The sequence below is a fragment of the Martes martes genome (assembly GCF_963455335.1).
Source record: "Martes martes genome assembly, chromosome: 7".
Lineage (NCBI taxonomy): Eukaryota > Metazoa > Chordata > Mammalia > Carnivora > Mustelidae > Martes > Martes martes.
The window spans coordinates 63,220,242-63,248,239 of record NC_137894.1 but is presented as its reverse complement, the minus strand read 5'-3'; the positions used below and the strand labels follow the sequence as shown (position 1 = coordinate 63,248,239).

Below are 27,998 nucleotides of genomic sequence, written 5' to 3'. Positions count from 1 at the left end.
AAATTTAAGTCCTCACAATAGTGATTTTATTAAATTAGTTGCTTTTATAAAACATTGCAGATGTCATAATTGTTAACATAACAATTTACCAAACTGTAGTCAACTGGTGCAGTTTGCTGAGCATGTTTTATAAAGGAAAGGAAATGCCAAAACCCTGTTAAAGTTATTCCACTGCAGCCTAAGAGAACAAAGGAGAATTGTCACTTAAATCAGGGAAATAAAACAGGTAAAGAGCTTCCCTCCCCCATCTGAAGCACTCCATCAGTAGAACAGTCTGATAAATAGGAACTAGACAGTCTATGCATTCAAGAGATTCCACAAGTTGTAATGCAGTGCAATAATGGAGAGGTTTACCTTCTTCAGCTTCAAAGTTGGAGGGTTTGGTCATTTAATTTTTAAATATCAAGCTAGTGCTTTTCAGCCGTTGTATCTTCACTCTGAGATAAGCAGTCTTCTTCACAATGTATTTTTTTTTAATATCCTCACGCTCAATTTTAAGACAAAGCAATTTTAATACTAGGTGCACACCACATGCCCTTGCCGCAAACTGCTTTTCTTGACAAGTTATGAAGTAGTTCAAGGAGGTATGGTTAAGGCTGTATTACTGAATGGTGCTGGTAAATACTACACAATTTTTGTCACGTTGCAACCTTTGTTTCCAATTCAGTGACTGCTGCTATGGAATCAGAGAGCAACAATGACAACATTATTAGGTTTTTGTGGTGTTTTTTTTTTCTTTTTTAAACTATGATTTAGTAGCGACTGAGGTTCCCAATTTTAACCCCTTGGCAGCAAGATCCAAGTTCCCTCATTCGCACATTAGCACCTAAGTGTCAAGGGGTTAAATAACCAGCACAAAAGATACTGCACTTCTGATTGTAGCATTTGGCAGAACTGAAAGGAAAGGAAGTTGTGCTACATGTTGAAGGGATTGTGGGCAACAGAAAGAAGACACCAGGAGAAGAGAAAATGTCACATGAAGTCTTCATAGTCTTGTACATATCCTCCATCATAGCCACCGTAATCTGCCAGATCGTCTTTCATGGTAGCCTTTAATCCCCCTCCAGGGACCACACCTTTCTTCTTCTTTTTGGCTTTGCTTTGCTAAAGACAAAAGAGAGTGAATTTATGAGCCTACCTACTGGGAGTATCTTTTCTGGTACAGAAACCCTCAGATACCAAACAAAGCCTCTGGTACCAAAAAGCTTTAGTTCTCAAAGGGGGATCCCAGACCCTAACCCCGGGCAATTTCTATTAATTCCCAAAAGAAAACCATGAACGTGTCTATAAACAAGAGGATAGTAATGGCACTCACTCCTGCTCTGTTCCAACTTAAAGTTTTAGTTCAGGCTCCTACTACACTTGTTCAGAATATTATGCCTAAATCCCCGTCCTCCTGGAATACGCATTTCCTCTGCATGCTTGCTCTTACCTTTTCTTGCTTTTGTTTTTCACTGCAAAGCACAGTCAGTGAATTGGTAATCTTTTTCAAGTCATCAATTTCCACTAAGGGAAAAAAAAAAGGAATACCACATCTAATTTGGCCATGATTAACTTCAGTAACTTTGGAAAGCCTATGAATCTGTCCTGTTAAACGTAAGACGGTAAAGAATCATTCAGTCTATGGTTAGGCCCACAAATCAGAACTACTTAAGTTTCTTTATAATAACCTGTAATAACCAAGAAACCACTGTTCAAAGAGAAAGGAAAAAATGTCTTCAAAGCTCACAGTGCTCCCTACCATACTTCCTTACTCAATCTACGCACATGAGTTGGGGGTGGGGGGACCATATAGAGGATTACCATGCCTTTCCACAGCAAATCCTCAAATGTGCAGTAAGGAGTGGCTAAATGAATGTGGAACGATTCTTAAAACTACAAATGACAACTCTCCACCCCTTGGGGTCTCCATTTTCAACCAGAGGAACTAGAATGAAAATAGTAGGCGCCTCAGAGATCTCAGTGCCCCACTGGAGACAAGCCAGTTTATAGGACAACACATCTTCCATCTTTAGAGAAATATCAAGCTGGAAACCAGTTTCAGCTACCAAAAAAGTGTTTGTTTTCATTTGAGAGCACTTTCAAAAATGGGGGGGAAAAAAAAGTACATGCAAATAAAATACCAACCATGGGTATATCACTGATCAAGTTCAGAACCTCCAGTGTGGTAAAGATTTCTCAAGGAAAACCCAGTTTAAAGTTCACTGTGTAGAATTCCTTTTTCTCAATCTTAACAACAGCAAATACCAGCAAAAACAGTTCCTTCCACACTAGTGTCAATCCACCCCTGGTTTTTAACCCTGCCTCTGAAATGTAGGACTGTCAGGGCATGGCACCACACCAATGGACCCAAAGAATAGGGACCAGCTCTGTTGAGCAACTTAAACCAAGTCACAGGCTTCCTTGTTTGTAAAAGGAAAAGACATTTGCTATGGTCTCCCTCAGGTCTAAAATTCCATACGCTCAGGGATCATTTTCCCCAAAAGATACTTCCTAGTCTCTTTAAGATATAATTAGATAAAAGCAGCAGCTAGTATTTTGTTAGCTGCTGGGTCAGCAAAGCTCAGATGTCCCTTTTGGGAAGCCATTTTAAAAACATGAAGAGGGCCGTCTCAAAAAACAAAACCACTCACGCTTTTTGCAGAACATTCCCAAGGTAACTTCTAAAAACCAATCCTACGTTTATTATAGAATGCGAAAAAATAGTCAACCTCCATCCTCCTGAGTATGATGTGCCCTTCCTAAAATCCACCCACAAAGATAGAGATTAGAATTACTTACATGAAATACACACATCTCGAACTAAGGCTTCCAAAAAACTGGCGTAATATAGTGACTTTTCATATTGTGTAATTTTATCTTTTAGTAACTTTCCAAACTCTGTGAAGTCGTCTCTTGAAGATGGGTTCATAGCATCTATTCCATAAACTGTATTATTAACACCTGCAGGAGAAGAGGAAGCACTAAAAATATCAGAAAGGGGTTTTTTTTCACATTTATAAACCAACTAGATAGCTGAACTACCCTGTTACTTCGTGCTAAAGCACAGGTTCTTAACACAGATCCACTGGAGTCCTTGGACAGCAATCAGGAGGTATGTGAATTTGGATCAGAAAAAAATTTATAGCTTTATTTTCACTAACCTCTAATTTAGCATTTCCTTTCATTTTGATTATAGGCAAGATTCACAGTGATATTAGCAAAACCTGTTACCAATAAAAGATCAGGTATTTTCATATCACATTACAGGTGTAGTTATCCTGAAATAATGTTTTCAAATTATATTACTTATTAGATTTGACACTGGCTCTTAGTTAATGCATCAATAAAGAAGCACATTCTTACTGTATTTCAAGTTACTTTAGTATTTTGATACCTATTTCAGTAGGCTTCCTCACTAAGTAAAACGCTATGTATTTTATTTTATGCATTTAAAAACATATTAAGAACAGACCCATATAGTCTTCAACAGACCACCAAAGGAGTCCTTGGCACAGAAGGGATGCTCTTAAAGCATAGGTCTAAGAAGAGCCCACAGGAAAGTGCAGAGAGAAGGAAAATGCAAAAAAATTAAAGATGGTTCCCGTGAAAGTATCCAGCTAACTGACTCCAGAGGCAAAGCAGGGGTAAACCATGTGTTAAATCCCAAAGGAAGAATAAATCTGGCCTAAAATGATTCTAGGCTAAGAGACAGTACATTCTATATCCTCCTCAACAGTAAAGCGAATTAGTTGTTAACAATATCACTGATTCACTATTTTAGCATGAGAAACACAACATTAAAACCCTATTAACCAAATGATGCCTGTATGAATGCATATTTTTGCCTTTTAATCTATAATTATGGCCCCATATTAGAATTTATGGGTACCAGGTAAACTCTTCTCTTTAATAAACACATGGGTGGCTTATTACCATCCTATGAAGACACTGGATAATAGCTACATGCCCTCTGTAATGAGATGAGTGCAGTTAAGACATGCCAAGCACACACCAGAGTACAGGAGCATCACAGCCACTCCTCAGAGATTGCTGGCAACTCATGGAGAGAAAACTCACACCTCCCGCAGAAAGGAGAAGGATCATTATAGCCTGTTTGATCCATTTTAAAAAAGAGGAAGGAGGGGGTAAAAATCAAGGTAACTATATCCTTCTTAGCTCTAGGTTTCGATTTCAGTTATTTAATGTTTCAACATGATCTTCTACTCTGAAAAGTACTCAATAGGTAACGACAACAATGAGCTTTAACAAAATGAGAGCTTTTATCTGTTTCTTTGGCCATGTTTCTTACTTTACCCTTTACCCCTAGCACTCTGAACTCAACTGGGCACAAGACCCTAAAGTATCTTTTATCTCATGTACCAACCACAGCTGCAAGCGTGGCACAAAGAAATGGAAGCCCTCCAAAGACAGGGCATGGTGAGGGCCAAGAAGGGTCACAGAAAGAAATGACCCCTAGCAAAGGCACAGCCCTACAGTCAGTTCAAAATTTAAACCTCAAAGCTACAAGCCTCACGTTTCATCCAAATTTCATCCAGCTGATAAATATATTTAAAGCAGTAGTATACTCTATTTGGGTCCAATGACTTATCTTAATAATCTTTTACTTGATACTTAAAATAATTTTTCAAAAATCTAAACATGTATCTCACTCTACCTTAAGCAATGAAATCTCAAATATAAACGTTAAAAACTACTTTCTAATATCTAAGCCAATATTATTATTTAAAAAAGGATATACTTTTAAAATGTTAGTATTTAGTAACATTTCCACAGTATTCACCTGGAACTTCAATACTTCACTGCAATCACCAGCACTTACCAAAAGTTTCTTTTGCTAATTCAAGGTCTGATTCTTCCTGTAATTTCTTTAGCCTCAGTTTATCTGCTAATTGTTCTTCTGGTGTTAGCACTTTAGGTTCTTCAGGTTCTTCTAACTAAAATTAAGACAGAAAGGAAGTTTTAAAACAGCAGGCATTATGATGGACCAGTACACTTTTGTATTGTGTGAATTTTTTTTATAAACATATAAATAATAGCAAACACTTATAAAGTGTTTACTGTATTTCAGGCATCCTTCTAGACACCTTAGATATTTCTTTTTAAGATTTATTTATTTGAGGGGCGCCTGGGTGGCTCAGTGGATTAAAGCCTCTGCCTTCAGCTCAGGTCATGATCCCAGGGTCCTGGGATTGAGCCCCACATCAGGCTCTATGCTCAGCAGGGAGCCTGCTTCCCCTCCTCTCTCTCTGCCTGCCTCTCTGCCTACTTGTGATCTCTGTCTGTCAAATAAATAAATAAAATCTTTTTTTAAAAAAAATTTATTTGAGAAAGAACAAGCAAGCACGAGGGGCAAAGGGAGAGAGAATCTCAAGCAGACTCCACGATGAGTGAGAGCCCAACATGGGGCTCAATCCCACGACTCTGAGATCACAACCTGAGCTGAAACCAAGAGTCGGATGCTTAAGCAACTGTGCCACCCAGGCACCCCAATACTTCAGATATTCTTACCCTGATTTTACATGAAATAAAATACTAGGCACAGAGAGGTTAAGCAACCTGTCCATAGTAACAGAAGGTTAACACAGCTGGTAATGTGAGAGAATGGGTTTATTTCCAAAATAGCCTTTTGAAAAAATATGGAATTGAGACTATAGAAAAGGGAAAGACTGCACTTTCATATTCTGCTAAAGACCACATTTTGAAACAACCTTTCTAGGGCAACTTGGAAATATGTATGAAGTCTTAAAATACTTTTATATGATTTATATGGAATCAAATAATTCCACTTTTAGTTATTTATCTTAAGAAACCAAAGACGCACACAAACATTTAGCCACAGGGAGGTCCAATGGAGCATTACTTATAATTTCAAACACATCTAGAGACAACCCAGATGTTCAACAACAGGAAAGTTAAATAAAGTATAGCACATCCATATGACAATACAGATGACCCCTTGAATAACACAGGCTTGAACTGCATGGGTCCACTTAGTCACAGATTTTTTTCTTTTTTAATAAGTATGGCATATTAAATGCATTTTCTCTTTATGATATTTTTAAAAGATTGATTTATTTATTTGAGAGAGAGAACGAGCAGGAGGGGCAGGAGAGAGAATCTGAAGTACACTCAGTGCTCAGTGTGGAGCCCTACACGGGGCTGGATCTCTTGACCCTGAGATCATGACCTGAGCTGAAACCAAGAGTCCAGTCAGACACTTAACCAACTACATCACCCAGATGCCCCCTCTTTATGATGCAGTAACATTTCCCCCCCTCTAGTTTGCTTTATTGTAAGAATACAGTATATAATACACACAACCACAAAATTATGTGCTATTTACATCAACAGTAAGCTATTAGTAGTTAAGTTTTGGGGGAGTCAAAAGTTGCATGTGGACTTTCAACTGTGCAGGGAGTCAGCACCCTTAACCCTCATATTGTTCATAGGTCAACTGTACCATGCAGACATAAAAAAATGTTTTTTCAATGAATCATAAACCCTCTCCCTCTGCTTCTCCCCCCTGCTCGTGTGCTTTCTCTCACATAAATGAATAAAATCTTTAAAAAAAAAGTAACATATTATCATTTATTAACAAATTATTAACACATACAATAGAACTTGTTGCTTATTTCCTAGTCCTAGTCCTCTGAGATGCTAGTTAATGGTTTGGTGAATATCATTTCTTCATACTATGATGTTTCCTACAACAAATGCATTTTACTATGAGGGAAAATCTGTGACAGTATTTACTGAAGTGGGAACAAAGCAGAGGGAGCTTGTGCCATTTGTGGTCATCCATGTCCGTGCAGTTTACAAGATTCTGATTCAGAAGTCCACTTCTATAATACACAGGATTTTGTTTCTCATGAAGAAGATGAAATAAGAAATGTCATTATGCCAAGTTAAAGAAATCTCAGACTATTTCTCAGGGAAATATTGTGACTTAACCATCTTCATAGATCTGGACATCATTAAGTATTGCCTGCATCAAAACTGAACATATCTTAACTCAATACTTGACCTAACACAAACTATCTAAGGTTTCTTTATGTTGGAGACTAATACCAAGATACAAAAAAGAAGTATAGAGATGCCTGGGTGGCTCTGTCGGTTAAGTCACTGCCTACGCTCAGGTCATGACCCCAGGGTCCTGGGATCGAGTCCTGCATTGGGCTCCTTGCTCAGCAGGGAAGCCTGCTTCACTCTCTGCCTCTGCCTATGTTTTGCTCTCTCTCTCTCTCTCTGACAAATAAATAAATATTTTCAAAAAAAAGTATAAATCTTAAAAAAAAAAAAAAAGTATAAATCTTAATTTCAATGACCAAGAAAGACCTAATCAAGATAGATTCTTAGACTGAGTTATAAGATTCTATTGCTTGTTCTGGTCATAGAAACACACCTGTGGATATATTTAGATACACAAGTACAAATTATTAAAAAGTACTTAAAATGTTCCTAACTGGGGGATGCAGGCACTCTCATACGTTGTCACTGGCAAATGCAAACTGGTACAATGCCATACAGAGGGCAATCTGGGAACATTTATCAAGACCACAAGTATGATTTGCCCTTTGACCCAGCAATCTCTCATTTGGGAATTTATCCTGCAAATGTGACTACACCCATCAGAAATGACAAACACATATGGTTATTCGTGGAAGTACTGTTAATCAAGTAAAGGACTAGGAGGAAAAAAATCTAGCTGTCCCATCACTCGAAGACTGGTCAAATAAAATATGGTACATTGAGGGAATGGAATACCATAAAGCTACCAAAAAAAAAAAAAAAGGATGAATAAACCAAAAGCTAATAAAAATGGTTTCTTACAGGAAGTGTCAGGGAACAGGATGAAGAGAATAGAATAAGAATGGATGTCTGAGACTTTTCTGAGTGTACCATTTTGGTATAGTTTTGACTTCTGAACACATTTCATGTTTAAAGGATAAAGTTAAATTAAAAAGAAAAGAAAACCTTAAAAATGGAAACAAAATGACTCTAAAATGTATATCAAAATATACAGGGAAAATAATGCTAATGACTTTAGAACCCAGGACCTAACTCTACATCTTTAGTAGGAAATATTCTAAGCCCAAAAAGAACTGCAAGGAAATCCTAAACTTGATTCAGTAGCTTTACATTGTTAATATTACTGGTATTGTAGAAAAGCTAATAAAAATTATGTTAACATTATCAGAAACCAGTATTTTCAGAATAAGAGAAAACATCAATATGAACTAATGCATACACACACAACACATACACACACACACTCTCATGTACATTTATTAATTTCCTAGCTTCACCCATAAAAAAGGTCTAGAAAGCAAGGCCACCTCAGTGAGTCCTACTAGCAACTAGATTTGGCCACTTAATATCATTTCCAACTAAAAAGAACCATAAAAGTAGTAGCTGATTCCAGGCCTAAAGCAGAGAGTTTACCAGGTGAGCCCAACACTTCTTACTGTCAGAAAGCAAGAAAGTTTTCAAAGATTCTGTCAAAAAGATGAAGTTTCAACAACTTAAAGGGTTTCCTACTGGCTAAAGCTGGGATAATTTGAGCATCAAAAAAATAATTACTATATCTGAGTAAAACAATGAATTTATAAAAACCTCTAAATCCACAAATTTACTCAAAAAGAAACCGACAGGGCACCTGGGTGGCTCAGTTGGTTAAATGAATGCCTTCGGCTCAGGTCACGATCCTAGAGTCCTGGGATCAAGTCCCACATCGGGCTCCCTGCTCAGCAGGGAGTCTGCTGCTTCTCCCACTTACCTCTCCTTTCATTCTCTCTCCCTCTCAAATAAATAAAGAAAATCTTAAAAAAAAAAAAAGAAGAAGAAGAAGAAACCCACAAAAATCCCTCATTTTTCACCATCTGAAGTATTTTTATACACCCTCCTTACTCTGAAAAATTGGTAATTAAAACAATTAAGCTTTTATTCTTCCAGCAAAAACCATATCCAAAGTAACCAAACGACAGTTTCTTACTTTTTCCTTCTTGGGGGGGAAAAAAAAAAAGCCAGCCAATAATAAATGGAAGAGAAATCATAGGATGAGAAAAATCACCATTCTGCAATCCCTAATAACACTAGGCAACAATCATCACTAATACTAAACAAACGGGTGAGAGGCTAACATCAAACTGGATTACTTGCAAGGATATGTAAGTTTAAAATAGAAGGATGTTACCACCTTAACGGAGTGATCAATTTTAGCATCACTAATAATAGGACAGACATTATATGACTCCTGGTGTGATGTGATGCAATATGAAGCACACAGCATGACCTCTCAAGGATTCCAACTAAAAATGTTTAATCTGAATCCAATCCAACTTTTAGACTTATCTGCCAAGTTACAGGAAACTGACTATAATTGGACTATAAGCAATGAGACAAATCAAGAAGGTGGGATGTTTTGTAAGACAACTGGGCTCCTCTCTTCAATAAGGCAATGTCATTTTAAAGAGAGAAAGACATTCCAGAGACTTAGGATGTGTCAACTCATGTAATGCAAGGTCCTTGTCTTAACAAACCATACATAAAAGACATTTGGGGACAATCAGAAAAATGCATATAAACTGAATACTAGGGGATGTTAAAAAATTACAGTTTACTTTATTAGGTATGTAATCATGTGAGAAATAGCTTTGCTCTTTCAGAGATGCATACTAAAGTATTTCAAGATAAAATGCAAAATGTCTGTTACGTACTTGATTACATTTTTTAAAAGAGATTTTATTTATTTGACAGAGTGAGACACAGCAAGGGAGGAACACAAGCAGGGGGAGTGGAAGAGGGAGAAGCAGGCTTCCTACCAAGGAGGGAGCCCAATGCGGGGCTCGATCCCAGGACCCTGGGATCATGACCCAAGCTGAAGGCAGACACCCAATGACTGAGCCACCCAGATGCCCCTTGATTACATTTTAATAACAAAAAGAGTTAATGAGGCAAATATGGCAAATATCAGCAACTGTTAAACTTAGGTGACACATATGATTATTCACTTTCTCTATTTCTATGTTTGAAATTTTTCTGAATGAAAAGCCAAGAAAAAAATAAAAAACTCTCGGGGCGCCTGGGTGGCTCAGTGGGTTAAGCCTCTGCCTTCGGCTCAGGTCATGGTCTCAGGGTCCTGGGATCGAGCCCCGCATTGGGCTCTCTGCTCAGCAGAGAGTCTGCTTCCCCCTCTCTCTCTCTGCCTGCCTCTCCACTTACTTGTGATCTCTGTCTGTCAAATAAATAAAAAATAATTAAAAAAAAATAAATAAAAAACTCTCTATAATCTGATATGAAAAAATTAAATACATTAAATAAAGTAAGGTGAAAACTATAAAAATTTAAAAAAACTTAAGAAAAGCACGGAATAATGGGGTGGCTGGGTGATGGACACTGGGGAGGGAATGTCCTATAGTGAGCACTGTGAAATGTGTTAAGACTGATGAATCAGACCTGTACCCCTGGAACAAATAATACATTATATGTTAATTTTTTTAAAAAGCAAGGAATAAGAATATATAGGAATATCCAAATACATAAAGATACCTCAGTGATGTAAGAAACCAATACTCAAGGGATAGAGGGAGAAAAACAGGATAAATAAATGAAGAGTTGGGAGTTCTTACCATTGTTTTTTTAATCATGTAAATGTATTTTCTATTAAAAAAATTAATACAGTATTCCTGATCGTCCTCCAAATAATCAGGAACAAAAACATATAGTACATGGCAGAGAAACGGAAACTTTCTGTATTTCACTCAATATGTACACCACAAATAAAGACTAATCACAACTAGTAAAAACTGCAGGCACTGGCAAAAATCACTGACTGTGGTACTACACAATCATGACTGTCCCAAATGTTTGTGGAAACTTAAAAGGTATTCTAATACATAAAACTTCTGGGTTAGCTTTTTGCAAAAACCACAGATTCAGTTTGGGGATTCACTTACCTGACAGTGTCCATTAACAGTCTTTACAAAGCCCTTCAGATTGTCAGGTAATATTTGCTGTCTGTTAAGACACTGTACCACTACTGATGTGAGAATTCTGTATTGCAGGAAATGAATCGTACTTACCCTCTTTTTAATTTCTTCTTGCCTTTTCTTCTGTTGCCGTTCTTTCTCTTTTATTTTCTCTGCTATTTTTTTCTTTTCTGAAACTTTTACTTCTGAAAGAAATGTTTTAATCAGTTACCCTGAATATTTTCCAGTTTATGGATGAGACAGACATATAACACTTGTATACTTCAAGAGACCGACTTCTCCTAGTTCGTGATTTACAGGCAAATAAGAATGGGAAAGTTCTGGGACTCTTCCTTTCTCCTCTCTGATCTGATCCCTAAGGCCCAAACACCTCCCTTCATATTTCTCCAGCACTTTCAGCAGGATTTAGATCATTAAAATATGAGGCCACACTCTCTACTCTCTCCTAACAGCAGCACTCAAACAGAAAGTGGCAGGCAGGATCCAATCTGATTATGATTTGAGGGAGAGAAGAAATGGGAGAAGAGAATAAAGGGAGAACAGAAGGATGTTTGGGTTTCTTAACACCAAAATTTTCAGTTTTGTGACCATTCCATCATGTATCTTAACATAAGCACTAAACGCTCACCAAGATTGAAAATCAAAAATGAAGGAACCCCAGTGGCTCACCTGGTTTTACTTCTGCTTCCTCTTTTTTTTCATCATCATCATCATCCCAGTTATCCTAAAGAAAAGGACCTCTATTAATAATTCTCGTATGTTTACTTTTTTCCGTGTGCACCTTATTATCAACTTTTCTAACTCCACGGAAACAAGCTTATTAGAATTTTTTTGGTATTGCTTTAAAATTATAAATTAATGTTGGGAGAACAGACATCATGATGTTGAGCTACCCTAGCCAAGGAAAAGGTCTGTCTTTCCATTTGTTCGAGTTTACTTGTTTTAAAGTTTCTCTCTCAGGGGTGCGTGGAAGGGTCATGATCCCAGGGTCAAGCTCTGGGTCAACAGGCTCCCTGCTCAGTGGGGAGCCTCCTTCTCCCTCTCCCCCCTCCCTTGGCCATGCTTTTTCTCTCAAATAAATAAATTAAATCTTTTTAAAAAAATAAAGTTTCTCTCTTAGAAGATTTGTGAATTTCTCTTTAGGTACATTCTTAAGAATTTCTGCGTTCCTACTGTAAATACGGGTTTTTTCCTGTTATGTCCTCTAACTGGTTATTATTTGTATATATGATTGACTTTTACATGCTAATTTATATTCTGCTACCTTATATTTGAATTTTTTAAAATTCATTTATCACTTTTCATTGATTCCCTAGGGTTTTTCAAGTGTACTACATATCATCTGCAAATAAGAATAGCTTTACTTCTTTACCAGTTCTTTTTTTTTTTTTTAAGATTTTATTTATTTATTTGACAGAGATCACAAGTAGGCAGAGAGGCAGGCAGAGAGAGAGGGAAGCAGACTCCCTGCTGAGCAGAGAGCCCGATGTGGGGCTCGATCCCAGGACTCTGGGATCATGACCTGAGCCGAAAGCAGAGGCTTTAACCCACTGAGCCACCCAGGCGCCCCTACCAGTTCTTTTTTTTAAAGACATTTATTTATTAGAGAGAGAGAGAGAGCAGGGGTGGGGGGAGAGAAAGAGTCTCAAGCAGACTCCCCACTGAGCACGGAGCCTGAAGCCCCAGATCAGAGATCATGAGCCGAACTGTAACCAAGACTTTGACACTCAACCGACTGGGCCACCCAGATGCTCTACTTCTTTACCAATTCTTATGCCTCCACAACTGATTTCTCCAATTACACTCACTAAACCTCTTGTACACTGTGAATGGTAGCAGTGATAATGATGATTACCTTCTTCTCTTACGGAAATACCTCTAGTGTTTCCCCATGAAGTGTATGCACCTCACCGTATTTATGCAGTAAAATTTATCAATCTTTTCTTGCCTGTGGATTTCAAGCCAGCTTCTTCTAGAATATATACACTTTCATTGTTTTTCAACAAGATCTCTGGTCCATGTGGAGTTTTTTCTCTTGTGTGGTATGAAGTATGGATCTTATTCTATTTCCAAATGGTTACCCAACTGTCACAGCTTCAGTTATTAAAAAGTCCACCTGAGGGTGCCTGGGTGGCTCAGTGGGTTAAGCCTCTGCCTTCAGCTCAGGTCATGGTCTCAGGGTCCTGGGATCGAGCCCCGCATCCCCCTCTCTCTCTGCCTGCTTGTGATCTCTCTCTGTCAAATAAATAAATAAATAAATAAATAAATAAATAAATAAAATCTTAAAAAAAAAAAAAAGTCCACCTGAGTCCAGTGATTTGCCATGTAGTAAATTTTCACAGGTACTTGGTCTATTTCTGCTTTCTATCCCATCCGGCTATCTATTTTCTCTTCATGCCCCAAAACCATACTGCTTCCCTTACTTTAATTATAGTAATTAATTAATTATAGTATGTTTTTATATAGGCCAGGACTAGTCCCTCCCTTATAGATTTTCAGACTTTTTAGTGTTTTCCTAGCCATTCTTGCATGTTTGTTTTTCCGTATTAACTTTTATATCTTGTCTAATTCTATAAAAAACCTTCTCTGTTAACAAAATACAAGATAACCAAGCCAGAACTTCTTTTCTTAAAGTAATTTGCAGCTGTTTTAAATAAAAAACTAAAAGGACTTTATATTTCTTACTTTCTCAAATGCAGTGGTTTGGGGCGCCTGGCTGGCTCAGTGGGTTAAAGCCTCTGCCTTCCACTCAGGTCATGATCCCAGGGTCCTGGGACCGTGTCCTGCATTGGGCTCTCTGCTCAGCAGGGAGCCTCTTCCCTTTCTCTCTCTCTCTGCCTGCCTCTCTGCCTACTTGTGATCTCTGTCTGTCAAATAAATAAATAAAATCTTTTAAAAAAATCAAATCAAATCAAATCAAATGCAGTGGTTCAATTATTTCAAGTATTCCATTAAACACAGCCCTGATTAATGAATTAAATCCATATAATATTTAAACCCAGTATTTAACAGCAGTCAAGAGCTAATCAATAGCTTCTTGAACCCACTCCCTAACTTGTGTGGGGCACTTTAAGGTGGATCTATACTCTTGTCTTTTCTACACCTAACAGAGCCACTAAATATAAACTAATTATCAAACAATTTTCCAAAGGCTCCACAGATTTGGAATGTTTTAAATTTAATAGGGGCAGACACAGCCTTGTATTTAGATAGGGCTTTAATCTACAGGTAGCCTGGCCATTGTCTCAGCAACTACCATTTGAAATGTAAATGACATGCCATTTGAAGCTGAACCACAGGATTGCAGATGCAAAGCAAGAGGCCCTGATGTGACTGGAGGATGTAGACGGTGACTAATGTGCCTAACTATGACACCAAGCTTCTATTTTATAACAAGACAGGTCATAATCTGAAACAGTCTAGGTATTTAAACTAACCAAGCCTTGATTTTAATAAAAATCCACCAAAGAACTAAAAAATCCTGGTTAAGACTGCCATGTGGTCTACAAGCAGAGTAGAAAGAAATTTCTAGAAAAGTAAAATATTTTGGGATGCCTGGGTGGCTCAGTTGGTTAAGAGTCTGCCTTCAGCTCAGGTCATGATCCTAGGGTTCTGGGATCGAGTCCTGCATCAGGCTCAGTTGGTCAGTGGGGAGTGTGCTTTTCCCTCTGCCTGTCACTCCCCCTGCTTGTGTTCTCTCTATCAAATAAATAAATAAAATCTTTAAAAATAAATAAAATGAAATATTTTCATAATCACCTTACCCTGGCAATTTAACTTACAGTTCAAGGTTAACAGACTGAAAGCAAACCTGCTTGTCACTGTTTGGACATCTAAGATACGTGAGTTAGAAATTAGACAGCAAATGTTTATATAATTTCACTGGTTTGCTTAAGTGCTTGTTATCAATACACCACAGTACAAAAGTAACCCTAGAGCTAAAAATAAAAATTAACCACCAGGAGTTTTTTTGTTTTAATCTTCACAGAATATAGAAAGCTGGGTCTGTGAGTGGGTCTTCAGACAGGAAGACCATTTGCTGACTTCAAAGGGGTACATATTCACCTCTCTCTACTAATAACAGTGATGATGATGATGATGATGATGATAAAGCATTTACCAAATGCTTACTTTTCACCAGGCACTGTGCAAAGGGCCTTACATGTAGTAACAGTTAACCCTAACAAAAGTTCTGTAAATGAGGTGGTGCTATCCCTATTTTATAGATAAGAATATTAAGGCCCTGAGACAGCTATCCCAAAATCTTAGTGAAATATAATGAAGGATGAAAGAACCAAAACAAACAAACAAAACCCCCCAAAATTAAGGAACCACTTCTAAATGGACAAAAGTTCCTTTAAAGCGTCATAGAAACATAACTTCTTACCTGAGCCCTGAAAAGTATACAATAACTATCTGAGATTTAGGTCTCTCCCCCCACCAACTGTTCTTTCAATCAGTTCTGGAATGAGTTCCCCTGGAACTGCAGGAAAGCTCATCAAAGGGAAGGGTATGGCATATGGTATCATGCCCAGCTACAATTCTATCAGTTACCTACCTCAAATTGCCTGTGATGATTTTCTACTAATTTTAAGAAACTAGTCTAGCAGCCTCTGGTAGTAGGGGGTCAAGAGGGGAAAAGTATAGCTAAAAATGAGTAGCTCCATCCCAGGACATCCAAAAATGGAGAAGCAGATACATCAGGGAAGCATTTCTCAGTTCCCTCCCCCAGTAAAACATTACTCCCACCCATATCACTGCTCCCTCAGTATCTCATTTTTACTAACTCTATGTACCACACCTTTATCCCTGTTCCTGGTTTCCCCATCAAAACATAAACCTTATTCCAGACGTTCAAGTTAAACTGTCCCATCAGTGTAGACATAATGAGGCTACCTGGAATTCCACCGCAGAATGGATTTTAGGAGCTAAAGCAGTGGTTCCTACAGAGTCCTGGGAACAGCTATGGCACCTGCTTCTGCATTCATAAAAGAACCATGAAAGCAAGCCTTGCCTGTCACCCTCACCCCAGAGTACTCAAATCTGCCCTGAAGTTTCTACCACACCGGGGACAAGTCCCTAAAGAAGGGAGCATAATGATGTTAACAAAGAGACTAGTCACCCTTCCAAAGAGAGTAATCCCAAAAGCAGGTCAGGCAGTTTTCCCCATGAACTTAAGGTTTTTTTGTTTTCTCAGTTATAAAATTTGCCAAGTGCCTAAACAGTACATGTAAGGTAGAATGTCGAAATCTGCCCAATTTTCTATAAACACTAAGACTTAGTAAATCCTGACAATAACTTCAGATAAAATTCAAAAAAACGTTCTTTGAGAAACAACTAAAATTAACACATTTAAGTAGCGATTAAATCTGTACTTTAGTAAGCTCTAAATGGCTATTTGGTTCCAGAGACTACCTGTCAATAACCAAGTAAATTCCTTACCCAATTACTTTTGGTAGGTAATAAATCTGCTAAATATAATATTCAATTTGTCTTTAAAACAATTATCCAGGTTGCTCTTGTAAAATGGCTAGCTTCCTTAAAACAGAGGTGGTTTATAAACTACTTATCTATACTCTTCTACAATACACACCCAACATCATTTGAGCCATTTCTCTGAAAGAGTTGACTGCTTTTCAAGTTTAAAACCTGCTACCCGGGGCGCCTGGGTGGCTCAGGCATTAAGCATCTGTTTTCTGCTCAGGTCATGATCCCAGGGTCCTGGGGTAGAACCCCATCCCCCATCAAGATCCCTGCTTGGTAGGAAGCTTCTCCTTCTCCCACTCCCCCAGCTTGTGTTCCCTCTCTCACTCTCTGTCAAATAAATAAATAAATAAAATCTTTAAAACAACAACAAAAACAAAATCTGCTTCCCAACTTAACAGGACTAGAAATGAAAACAAAACAAAAATTTTAAATCCTGCTTTTTAAAAATTCCTCATAATATAGCCAGTAGTTGGGCTTAATCTGTCATTTTTATAATGTACAACTACAGAATGTCACATGCAGTAAGAGAACACATTTAGGGCTGAAAATGCTTTCCAACTTAAGCAAGATATATTTATAGATCGTCAAACAGAAGTAGCTACAAAGGAAGGTAAAATTCTTTTGCCCCACAGCAAGAATCCATTAATTAACACATATTCCTTTACTTTTCTTTAAGTAGTTTGGTTTAGGTAAAGAATAACCTTTTGCAGGAAAAGAGCCTTTCACTGATGTTGTGTAAGCTGTGCTGTCATGCTCTAAGGGGCCCCAGAACTCTGTAACAGGCTTCTGGCAAGGGTAGACTTTCCAGAAAAGTTCAGTTTTTAGAAGAAGCCCAGGGGCGCCTGGGTGGCTCAGTGAGTTAAGGCCTTTACCTTCGGCTCAGGTCATGATCCCAGGGTCCTGGGATCGAGCCCTGCATCAGGCTCTCTGCTCAGCGGGGAGCCTGCTTCCCTGCCTTCTCTCTCTGCCTATTTGTGATCTGTCAAATAAATAAATAAAAATCTTTAAAAAAATAAAATAAATAAAAGAAGCCCAAATGTTCTTCCATCATCTCAGAAGTATGCTGGCTTCTGGAAGCCAAGGTACCTGCCTCAATAAATTCTACTTCATTTAATTCAAGTCATTAAGTTTTTAATATCTTACTATGTATTATGGCTCAGCACTCAGTTGAATTCCACCTCAATGCCTACCTGTCTCATACCTGGAACTCCCATTAATCAATTCTACTTTAAATGCTTGGCTAAAGCAAGATCAAGTTACTGAACAATAAACAAATGGCTTATTTATTTTCAGTCATCCAGCATGACAAACACATCAGGTAAATATTTTCCAGTAACAAACATGCTATCTAACTAAAAACTTACTAGTTTATAAAAACTACCAGGGAACTGAAATGATATAACTGAGATTTACCTCAAAATAATCTGGTTAGAGGAGAACAGTGAGTGGAGAGGCAGAAAAAATAAGATTGTTCATGGGTTTATTAAACTTCTCTTTACCTCTTTTTATGCTTGGAATTTTTCATAAGAAGTTACACACACACACTTCAAGATACCATTTCCTGGCAAAATACCCACCTTCCGAGTATTTTCCAATAATCTCCCATTTCTTTCAAGTAGAGAGAACAGCTATTTCCAGTTTTTGAAAAAAATGTCCCTACTCTGGTAGATTTAAGCTATTGAGCCGGAGAGGATCCTAAAAGATGGCTGAATGGGTAGGATGAGACAGGCAGTTTTCAACTAAGTCCATTCTCAGATCTTTATAAAAAATTCTATAATAGCATTACAGGAGCAAATGCCAGAGATGTTTGAACACAGCCAGAAGTCTCCTCAAAACAATTCTACACACCTTAAATAAATTCAACTTTTAATCTATTCTATATTGAAATGCTAGGAGACTACTAAAACAGAGTAAAAGTTGTGTTGTCCCTGCTCACGAAGGATAGGTACTCACTGCCTTCTTAGTCAACACATCCTGCACATCACTCCAGCAATGGGGAAGGAGTGCTGTGATAATATGCTAAGTGAACAATTTGTCCCACTACCTCTGCATAACATCAGGAGAGTAAGAAACATAAAATCAAGCAAATGTTAACAGGAGAGTATGTTTGCTAGTTCTCATCTTTCTTTTTTCCTTTTTTTTTTTTTTCCTTAAAGGACTTAAGTAATCTCTACAACCAACATGGGGCTCAAACTTACAACCCTACGTTAAAGAGTCACATGTTCTGCCGACTAAGCCAGCCAGGGACCCTTAGTTCTCATCTTTTTAACTGGGAAGAAGCATAGGCTTCTCTCCTCATGAATATTAACAATTTTATGGTTTCACCTAAATCCATTTCTGTCAATACCAGACACCTATTTGAGAAGTCAAGGGCAGCAAAATGTTATAATGTCTACTGAAAGACAGTAAACTACTAAAGCAAATTACTGTAACAAAGACCTCAGTTTTCTTTTCATTTCTCAGGACATTACAAATGACATTAAATCTATATTATCAAACGTTAAACACTAGATGATGACATAAACTAAAGAACTTATTCTGTTTCTGCATATTTTACCTTTGAAGACTTTTAAAAAATTCATACACTGTACACTTAAAGGTTATGAGTATTTGATCTCATGAAAACTAAGCCTTGTTTCTGCATCCTTAACTAAAGAATTAAGTACTAACACACTATAATTCAGAAATTGGGTATTACTCACTACCATCCAAAGTGACAAAATTGAACTCTAGACTGGTAATCTTTAAGCAAACAAAAACATGCTTGATAACCAAAGTCATCCCATTCTGAGTAAAATTCTGAGTAAATAGCTACTGTGGAGAGAACTTACTTCTGGTAAATAGCCACTATGGAGAGAAGTTAGCTCAGGAAATCACAAAATGTGGCACAAAATAAATCCCCAGATACCAGATCTAACCAGCATATTTTCCTTTAGCCAGAAAAATTAGTTTCTTTTCAAGACTGCATCTTGAAGAGAGTATTAACATTTATGGAGTGCCTCCCAAGTGCTAGGAAATTCTGCTAATGCTAGACATATTAAAACATTTAAAGTGTAAAACAGGGGCACCTGGGTGGCTCAGTGGGTTAAAACCTCTCCCTTTGGCTCAGGTCATGATCCCAGGGTCCTAGGATCAAGACTTGCATCAGGCTCTCTGCTCAACTTGTGATCTCTGCCCACTCTGCCTGCCTCTCTGCCTACTTGTGATCTCTGTCAAGTAAATAAATACAGTCTTTAAAAATAAATAAATTAAATAAAGTGTAAAACAGGGGCACCTGGGTGGCTGAGCTGGTGGACTCGATTTCGGCTCAGGTCGTGATCTCGGGTTCATGAGATCAAGCCCCACCTCAGGCTCCACACTAAGCGTGGACAGCTTGCTTAAGATTTTCTCTCTCCCTTCCCCCTAGCCTAAATAAATAAATAAATAAATAAGCAAAACAACCCCCTGAAGTTATCTCCTATAATGAAAATTTAGATTAGGACACTAAAAGGAAAGATTAAAAAACGTGTTTATGACCAAGAACAGAGAAAATGTCAAGGCAGTAATATATACCCAGGTCGGTCTGATTGCGAAGCCCAGGAATCAAACTATTCTTTGAATACCATAACCTGGGAATCTTGAAGAAATTCAAAAGAAATAAACCAACATTTCAACTCAGAAATAAGATGGGCAAGTTCAGTTTTTCTCCAAGATCCAACTTCAATGTTTATGTAAAAGCAGTAAGATACCTGCTTAAAACAAAGAATCTGCACTGAAAGAGTGAGCGGACAAGATGACCTTTATGGTCTCTTACAACCTATAAATCTCTTAGTTCCAAGTGGTCAGAATTAAATTTATCAGTCCTGGACACTCTTGAGATCCAGTAATCTCTGGCAGGCTACTTCATGGTATCACTTCAGACTACTCCATTCAGACTTCATTTTCTAGTACTTCTTTCCTGATTTCTTTAATCTTTTCTTCTCATTTGCTAAAGTCTTCCCAATTTCCAGAACAGATGTCCTAATAGCTGCATCCAGTAAGAATACAAAAAGGGAAAGGACAAATTTGAACTGAAGGCTCAAAACATAAAGTCCACTACAATATAAGGAGGTAACTAATATCTTGCAATGAGAGTGATACACAGTTCATTTCCATGTTTATACAACATGTAAATGGACCATCTAAGTATCTTCATAAGAGTACTACTCATTTATTAATCCCAATGTCTGCAAAGCTCACATTATTCCTGAACCTCAAGCTGTTCCATAAATTGGACATCCACCTCATCAGACTCAGGAGAAAAAGGTAAAATCCAAACAAAAGTAGTACTAAGTTCGTGGTGATTATCTAGCTTAAATTTTTTCAACCCAAGAAGGACTTAATAGGGTTTCCCAATATGTATTGAAGTGTAGAAGTTAGGAAAGTAAAACATCCACTAAGCCATTTAAGCCAAGAAAAACCATTTTCTCAATTCATACAAAACTTTATCTGCACAAACATAAAAGATTTTGAGAGTTCTGTTAATAAGAATCTTAACATTTTGGTCTTGAAAGGTTAGCTGCTTAAAAAAATGAACGCACTAGTAATACTGTCATCTGAAGCCATTTGATGAGTCCCCAGGAGTCTTCAAAAACAAAACGACAAGGTAATTCTGGTTCCGATCAACAAGGCACGGAAGAAAAAAACTGGCCCCTTCGTCTACTCCAACCAATATTTTCTTAGGCATCTTTTCGTATGTAGACAAATAACTCACTCTTGTCATCTGTCCGTTTTCCAGATCACTGTGTGGACTACCTAGGTTTCTGACCACTAGCCGCTGACTATTTTAGTACTCGTTCATCCTTTTACCACAGGGTGGGAGTGGGAAGCCTAAAGTTATTTCACTTCACTGCTTCTATTTGTCCTGTGTTTAAAAAAAAAAAAAAAGACTGAAATTAAACCACAGTATTTCATTCATCTAACTACTCGAACAAACTCTACAAATGGGCTTTCGGAAACAAATGAGTTACTGCCCCTAGGTAGGCCTGAGCTCAACAAAGCAGGTGGGTTGCAATACTTTCCATATGGGAGAAACCATGGGGCTCAATCCCCAACTTCCCAGATCCTTTTGGCGAGCGCCTCCAGCCCATGAAGTTTGCACGTGGGCCGGGCCCTTCCGCGGCTGTCATCTCCCGTCTCCAGTTGTCGGGTGGGATCTTGGCCTGGGTGCAGACCCTTAAAGTAAGGCTGGGGCCGGGGCCGCCACCGCCCTCGCCAATGAGTCCAAAAGGCCACGCCGCTCGACTCCGGCCCATATGGCCGGCGAGCAGAGGAGAGAAGGGCACCAGGGAACCCTACGCTCGCGTCTGGACCCAGAGCCCGCAGGCCCGGGCGGCGCCCCTGGGCCCAGAGTCCACCCGCCCGCCCGTTGGCGGGCATCCCCGCCCGCGACAGCGCCAGTCCGCTCCCGCGCTGCCCGGAGCCCCGGCCCGCACCCACCTTGACGTCCTCGTCCTCGTCCTCGCCTTCCCAGCGGTCCCCGCCGGCAGTGCCGCCGCCCCCCACCTTCCGCACCGGGTCTTCCACGGAGAACGTGTCCGCGTCTACGGAAGAGAGCGAGCCCCGTTAGTGCCTGCTTCGGCTTGAGGCCGGCGCAGGCCCAGGCCCTGGCCCCATAACTTCTCCTCACCCCAAGAATCAGAGTCCCCCGCCGCTGCCGCCGCCGCCGCCATCTCGAAACGGGTGTGAGCGTGTGTGAGGGGAGAGCTAGCGAGGAGTTAGCGCGGCGGAGGTGAGTCACTGGCTTTGCTCTCGTTGGCCGGCGCGAGGCAGGCTGGGACCGTGGCTGACTGGGCGCCGCGGCCCAGGCCCCGCCCCCTCCGAGTGCTGCCGCTGCAGCAGCGGCGGCGGAGGCGGAGGTGGAGGCGGCGGGGCGACGCGCGCGCGGGCGACAGCGGGGCGTGGAATGCGATAGCCGGCGCGGGAGTTGGGCGGGCGGGTGAGACCGAGCGTACAGTACTCCGTGGCGTGGAGGTAGTGGTCCTGAAGGTAATGGGGCGGGAAGATAGGAAGCGGTCAGGAGGAGGGCTGCCCCACCCTGGGCTCCGGGGAGGAAACGTAAGTGCGAGGAAGTTAGAAGGACGTCCCCTTGCCTGGCGCTTGGCCCTCGCCTGTCTTCGCCAGCCCTCCCCTGCCAACCCCAGCCCCGCCCCGACCGGTCGGGTGCACCCTCCCTCTGTTCGCTTTGGTCGCCGCCCGGGGCTGTTGGCGGATACCAAGGAGACCCCCAAGCTTTCCAAGCTGCCCTCTGAAGCGGGCTGTGGACGCCAGGGCCGCCAGTGGGGGCGGTGGGCCGGCAGCCCGGACCCTCGGAGGGGGCGTCGCGCTGGCGGAGGGAAGCTCCCTGTGGAAGCTAGCTTGGGCCCGGCGCCCGGATAGGAGCGAGTGGACAGGGCCTCATTCTTGGCGGTCTTCCTAGCCAGGGTGCTCGAATTCAGCTCCTGGCACGTTTGCCTCGAGTTAGTCAAGAAGGGATCGAAGAGAGCCCCAGAACTCGAGGATTTTCCCTTCCCGTGAGCCCCTTGAGGCCAGTACATGATTCTTTCGCAGAATAATTTCGGAACTCAGTCAGCGGTAGGCCTAGTCTCTAGCCTTGTCCTCAAGGAGCGCACAATCAAGTAGCAAAGATAGACATGTGAACAAAATTTCGACACAGTGTGATGACTGCAACAGAAAGAAGCATTATGAGGTTAAATGTAAAAAGGTAACTTTAACGGCGGGGGAGGGGGGCGGGGGGGCGGAATGCATGAAAGGTTTCCTGGCTTAAGTGCTTCGGTATCTGGAGTTTGAAAGACCACGTGAAATTTGTTCAAGTGCATTTCCTGTGGAGGGAAGGCTTGTGGTTCCAGATCTGATGGGCACAATCGGAGATAAACAGAATAGGTAAACTGATTATAATAAAGGGTTTAAGATGGGCTAAACTGCACTCTTCCCTTTGGGTCACTGGGCTCCACTGCAGGGTATTAAGAGGGGAGCAGCTTCAGATGTTTTTATTTTGCTTTAGTTGTTAATTGGTTTTCGAGTATGTAATACATGTACTTGGTATAAAATTCAAGTTATAGGGGCGCCTGGGTGGCTCAGTGGGTTAAGCCGCTGCCTTCGGCTCAGGTCATGATCTCAGGGTCCTGGGATCGAGTCCTGCATCGGGCTCTCTGCTCAGCAGGGAGCCTGCTTCCCTCTCTCTCTCTGCCTGCCTCTGTCTACTGTGATCTCTCTCTGTCAAATAAATAAATAAATCTTTAAAAAAAAAATTCAAGTTATAAAAGAATATATACAATGATCAGCCATTCAGTTCTTTCTAGGAGCAACAGTTCCCTGTTTCTTGTGTATCCTTTCAGGGGGTCTACAAATACTTTTTTTTTTAAAGTTTATTTATTTATTTATGTAGTTAAGCACTGTCTACACCCAGGGTGGGGCTGGAACTCAGGACCGGGGAACCAAGAGTCACAGGCTCTTCTGACTGAACCAGCCCCCTGCTCCTACAAAAACACCTTTTATAAACATGGTCTTTCAAGAGACTTTCTACAGCTCAGTTACTCATGGTTTTTCTTGATCTACAGCAGTACTTGGGGAGCTTGTTGGAAATGCAGAATCTCAGGCCCCATCCCAAACCTACTGAATCAGAATCTGCCCTTTAATGAGATCCTCAGATGAATCTGCACGTTAAAGTGTGAGAGGCAATGATACAGTCATCCATTATAAAGATAGATGAAAGGGTGGGATGCAAGATCCCTCGGATACAGTTTATCTTTTATTCACATTTGTATCTCCAGCATTTGGCACTGTATCTAATACCATAAAGCAAATATTTTATGAATTAATTAAAGAACACAAGCCTAAAGTAAAGTAAAGCAATGGTAACAGAGGAAAGGACTAATTGAGAAATATTTAAGGATCAAAACAATTCATTGACTGTGATGGTTAATTTTATGCATTAGCTTGGCTAGGCCATGATAACCAGTTTTTGATCAAACACTAGTTGTTGTTAATATCCTTGTTGTAAAAGATTAACATTTAAATCAGTAAGCTCTGAGGTAAAGCAGATTATCCTCCAAAATTTGGATGGGTCTTATCCAATCAGGTAAAGCACTTAAAAAAACCACACCGAGGAAAAAGAAATTCTGCCTCCAGTCTGCCTTTGGACTCTGCAGCAGCAGCTCTTGCCTGGGTCTCCATCCTAATGGCCAGCTCTGCAGATTTCAGAATTGCCAGTTTCTATAATCTGTGAATCAGTTCCTTAAATCAATCACACTCTCTCCCTCCCTCTCTACACATTCACACGTGCACATGCACGTGTGCGCACACTCCCTCATCTCATGCTATTGGTTTTGTTTCTCTGGATAACCCCAACTAGTACAATGACTGATTGGATGTGGAGGGGAAGGGGATGGCAGAAGTAGAGGATGATGCTTTTGGAGATTGAATGAGTGGTGGTGACACCAATCTATGGGTACTGAAATAAAAAACATGAGAGCTATCCTTGCTTCCTCTTACCCCCTAAATTCAGTCACCAAGTTCTGTGATTTATTTTCACTATTAATCTTGAATCCATTTACCCCCATATCTTTTGCTACCGCCTTTGTCAAAGCTTTCTCTAGGCTTTTCTATGATGACCTTCACAATTGGTTTTCCTTCTCCCCCACTTGCCCCTCCACAGTCCATTCACTACACACCAGTTTGCTTATTTAAAAATTTAAATCAGATCGTAACACCTCATTCTTGAGACTTCTGAGAACTATTGAGTTGAGAACTATTCAGTGGCCTGTTATTTTTAATTTCCTCCTCCTTACTAGAGCATACCTCCCATCAGTCCCCTATGTCATTCTGTCTCATTAACTTCATTGCTACTAGTTGTCTAAAACTAAGCCCTTTCCTATTTTTGGACTTTGTACTTGCTATTCTTTCTGCCTACAGTGTTCTTTCCACACATCTTTGCATGGTGTTTTTCTTTCAAATCAAAGTTCAAATGTTACCTTTGCAGAAAGCTGTTCCCCGACTTCCCTTCTGCAAGAGGCCTCCCCCAGTTTCTCTATCTCATCACTCTGTTTTTGTCATAACATTTATCACAATCTCTAATGACCCTGTTTACATATTTAATGTCTCTTTGGAGTAAGGGACTTTGTGTTCTTTACTACTGTATTCCTATTACCTGGCATATAGTAAATGGTCAATAAACGTTTTTGAAAATGACTGAATGGTGCCTCATCATAATAAGGACTAAGGATAAATTAACTTATGATGTTCTGATTTTGACATTCTTGTGGGATGTCCAAATAGAAATGTCTAGTATATATTTGGAACCACAGAGGCCTGGGCTATGGATAGAGGACTAGGAGTCATCTGATTACTGTGGTGGATGAAATCATGTGACTAGAGGCTATCTGATAATAGGACAGAATGAGAACAATCTTTGAAAGACATCAACATTTAAGGAGCAGCCAGAGAAAATAGGTATAGAAAGCATACTAAGTTAAAAAAAAAAAAAAAAGTATCCTTCCAGTTCTCTTGTTTGTTTGTAAAAAATTTAATTTTAAAACATTGTGGAATATGGTATATTTGAAATTTCACTTTTTGACATCAGGAGACTTGGGTTTTAGTCAATCATATATCAGATTATATTGAATTGAACGTTGGACACTAACGGTGAAGACTGGAGAAAGCGCACAATGATTCCTCATTTTCTGGAAATTGTCCTAGTACACGAGAGTAGGTAGGCTCCAAAAAGCTGTGTTTGCTTTCTTACCATAGCTGATTTAGGAAGGGCATAGCTGGTTTGGGAAGGTCAAAAGCAAATTGACTGTGAAGCTAATGAAGCTTTAGCTTCAGGGCCCCTAGTTACATGGACCCCTTCCACTCTTCCAAGAAAGCCTTCCAAATTGTATATGCTTCAAACTCTGTACAATCTGGAACTGCCTCTAGGTAGGATGTAAGTAACCCAGTAACTATCAATTCTTTTTAGGTAGTCTCCAAAGATGGCCTTTCAATGAATAGTACTCAAGCCCTTATGCAGTCTCTTTCCCTTGAGTCTGGGCTAGCCCTGTGATTCATTTTTAACCAGTAGAATAGGGCAGATGTGACATGAGATGCTAGGCCATAACAAGCCTTGTAGCTTCCACCTGCACCTTTTGGAATGCTCACTCTGGTGGAAGCCAGCAGCCATGTAAGAAGTCTTACTACTTTAAGACCACCATGCTGTTTCAAACTAACTAGATGGAGAGGCTGTTTAGGGAAAGAACCAGACATGGGAATGAAAAAGCCATCTTGGGTATCCAGCCTGGTTGAGCCTTCATATGATTCCATCCCAAACATTTGAATGCAACTGCAGAAGACCAAAAGCAAGAGTTGCTCAACTGAGCCCCATCAACCTACAGATGAGTGAGGGAGAAGTTATCTTAATTAAGCCTCTTAACTTTTGAGGCGAATAGTATGCAGTGATAACAGAAGGATTCTCTTTCCCAGGACTTTAGAATTTGGTGACTGATGACAGCACCCTGAAGGGAAGACCACAAACTCCTGACGAAGTGATGATTTTCCAGGCCACCTTACTTCCTTCTGCCTACACTTGAGGTCCAGTTGTCCAGCTCCTCTTTAAATGTCATGAGGTACCCCAGCATCTTTCATTCTTGGCCTCAGCAAAAAATTTTGCTGAGCATCTTTCATTCTTGGCCTCAGCAAAAAACTTTGAAGTGTGAGCTCATTCGTTGATTTATTCAACAAATAATTATGGAGTGCCTACCCTATACCAAGGACTGTTCTAAGTTCTGGGGATATTAACTTGAAGTTATTAATCTACATGCATTTGAACATGGGTTTGGGGAGTTGGAGATGCTATGGAGAAATACATGGGCTATATGTATGCAGCCCTGATAAATTTGTTAAGCAAAAATTGAGAATTTATTCACAGTGTTGTGCATGCTGCTTTTTGAAATGAGGAAGCAGGGAAATAATTGTCTAGAATTATGTGCAACAAAATTCATTCAGTCCTTAAAATGAGTCTGTGATTCACATGTTAGCCTCTAGGGGAGCCCTATAATCATACATAACGGTATTATTTTACAGATGACCAGAGTAATTGATCAATGTTGGTCTAACAAATTTATATTAAAACCTCTAAGAACTTCATCATTAAAACCATAAGGTGGTAAATGACAACAGAAATGAAGCAGAGATGCCAGTGGCTTCTTTTTTTTTTTTGACAGAGATCACAAGTAGGCAGAGAGAGAGGAGGAAGCAGGCTTCCTGCCAAGCAGAGAGCGCGATGCGGGGCTCGATTCCAGGACCCTGGGATCATGACATGAACTGAAGGCAGAGGCTTTAACCAACTGAGCCACCCAGGTGCCCCCCAATGGCTTCTTTTTAAGTGAGATCCCTTAGGTACCAAACTCAAAATCTCAGAGATAAATGAATTAAGAAGAGGTTTTAATTGCATATAGGACAAGTTAAGATATTTATAAAGTACCAAACTCACTGAGTCATTATATATGTAAAAAGATTGGATTTGTA

The 27,998-nt window shown here is 39.9% G+C and overlaps 2 protein-coding genes across 2 annotated transcripts; one reads left to right on the top strand and one right to left on the bottom strand.

The window, feature by feature from the left end:
- Positions 1 to 9: 9 nt before the first annotated feature.
- On the bottom strand, positions 10 to 22,564 carry EIF3J (eukaryotic translation initiation factor 3 subunit J). Its single transcript, XM_080808205.1, has 8 exons — positions 22,126 to 22,564; positions 21,936 to 22,039; positions 11,661 to 11,715; positions 11,085 to 11,176; positions 4,823 to 4,937; positions 2,782 to 2,943; positions 1,433 to 1,506; positions 10 to 1,104 (listed from the first exon to the last, which is right to left on the bottom strand). Exons 1-8 carry the CDS (start codon positions 22,166 to 22,168, stop codon positions 973 to 975), a joined length of 777 nt encoding a protein of 258 aa, XP_080664331.1. The 5' UTR covers positions 22,169 to 22,564; the 3' UTR covers positions 10 to 972.
- LOC308345753 (uncharacterized protein) lies at positions 22,372 to 27,097 on the top strand. Its single transcript, XM_080808206.1, has 2 exons — positions 22,372 to 23,199; positions 26,955 to 27,097. The coding sequence occupies exon 1, from the start codon at positions 22,488 to 22,490 to the stop codon at positions 22,872 to 22,874; it is 387 nt and encodes a 128-aa protein (XP_080664332.1). The 5' UTR covers positions 22,372 to 22,487; the 3' UTR covers positions 22,875 to 23,199; positions 26,955 to 27,097.
- Positions 27,098 to 27,998: the final 901 nt, after the last annotated feature.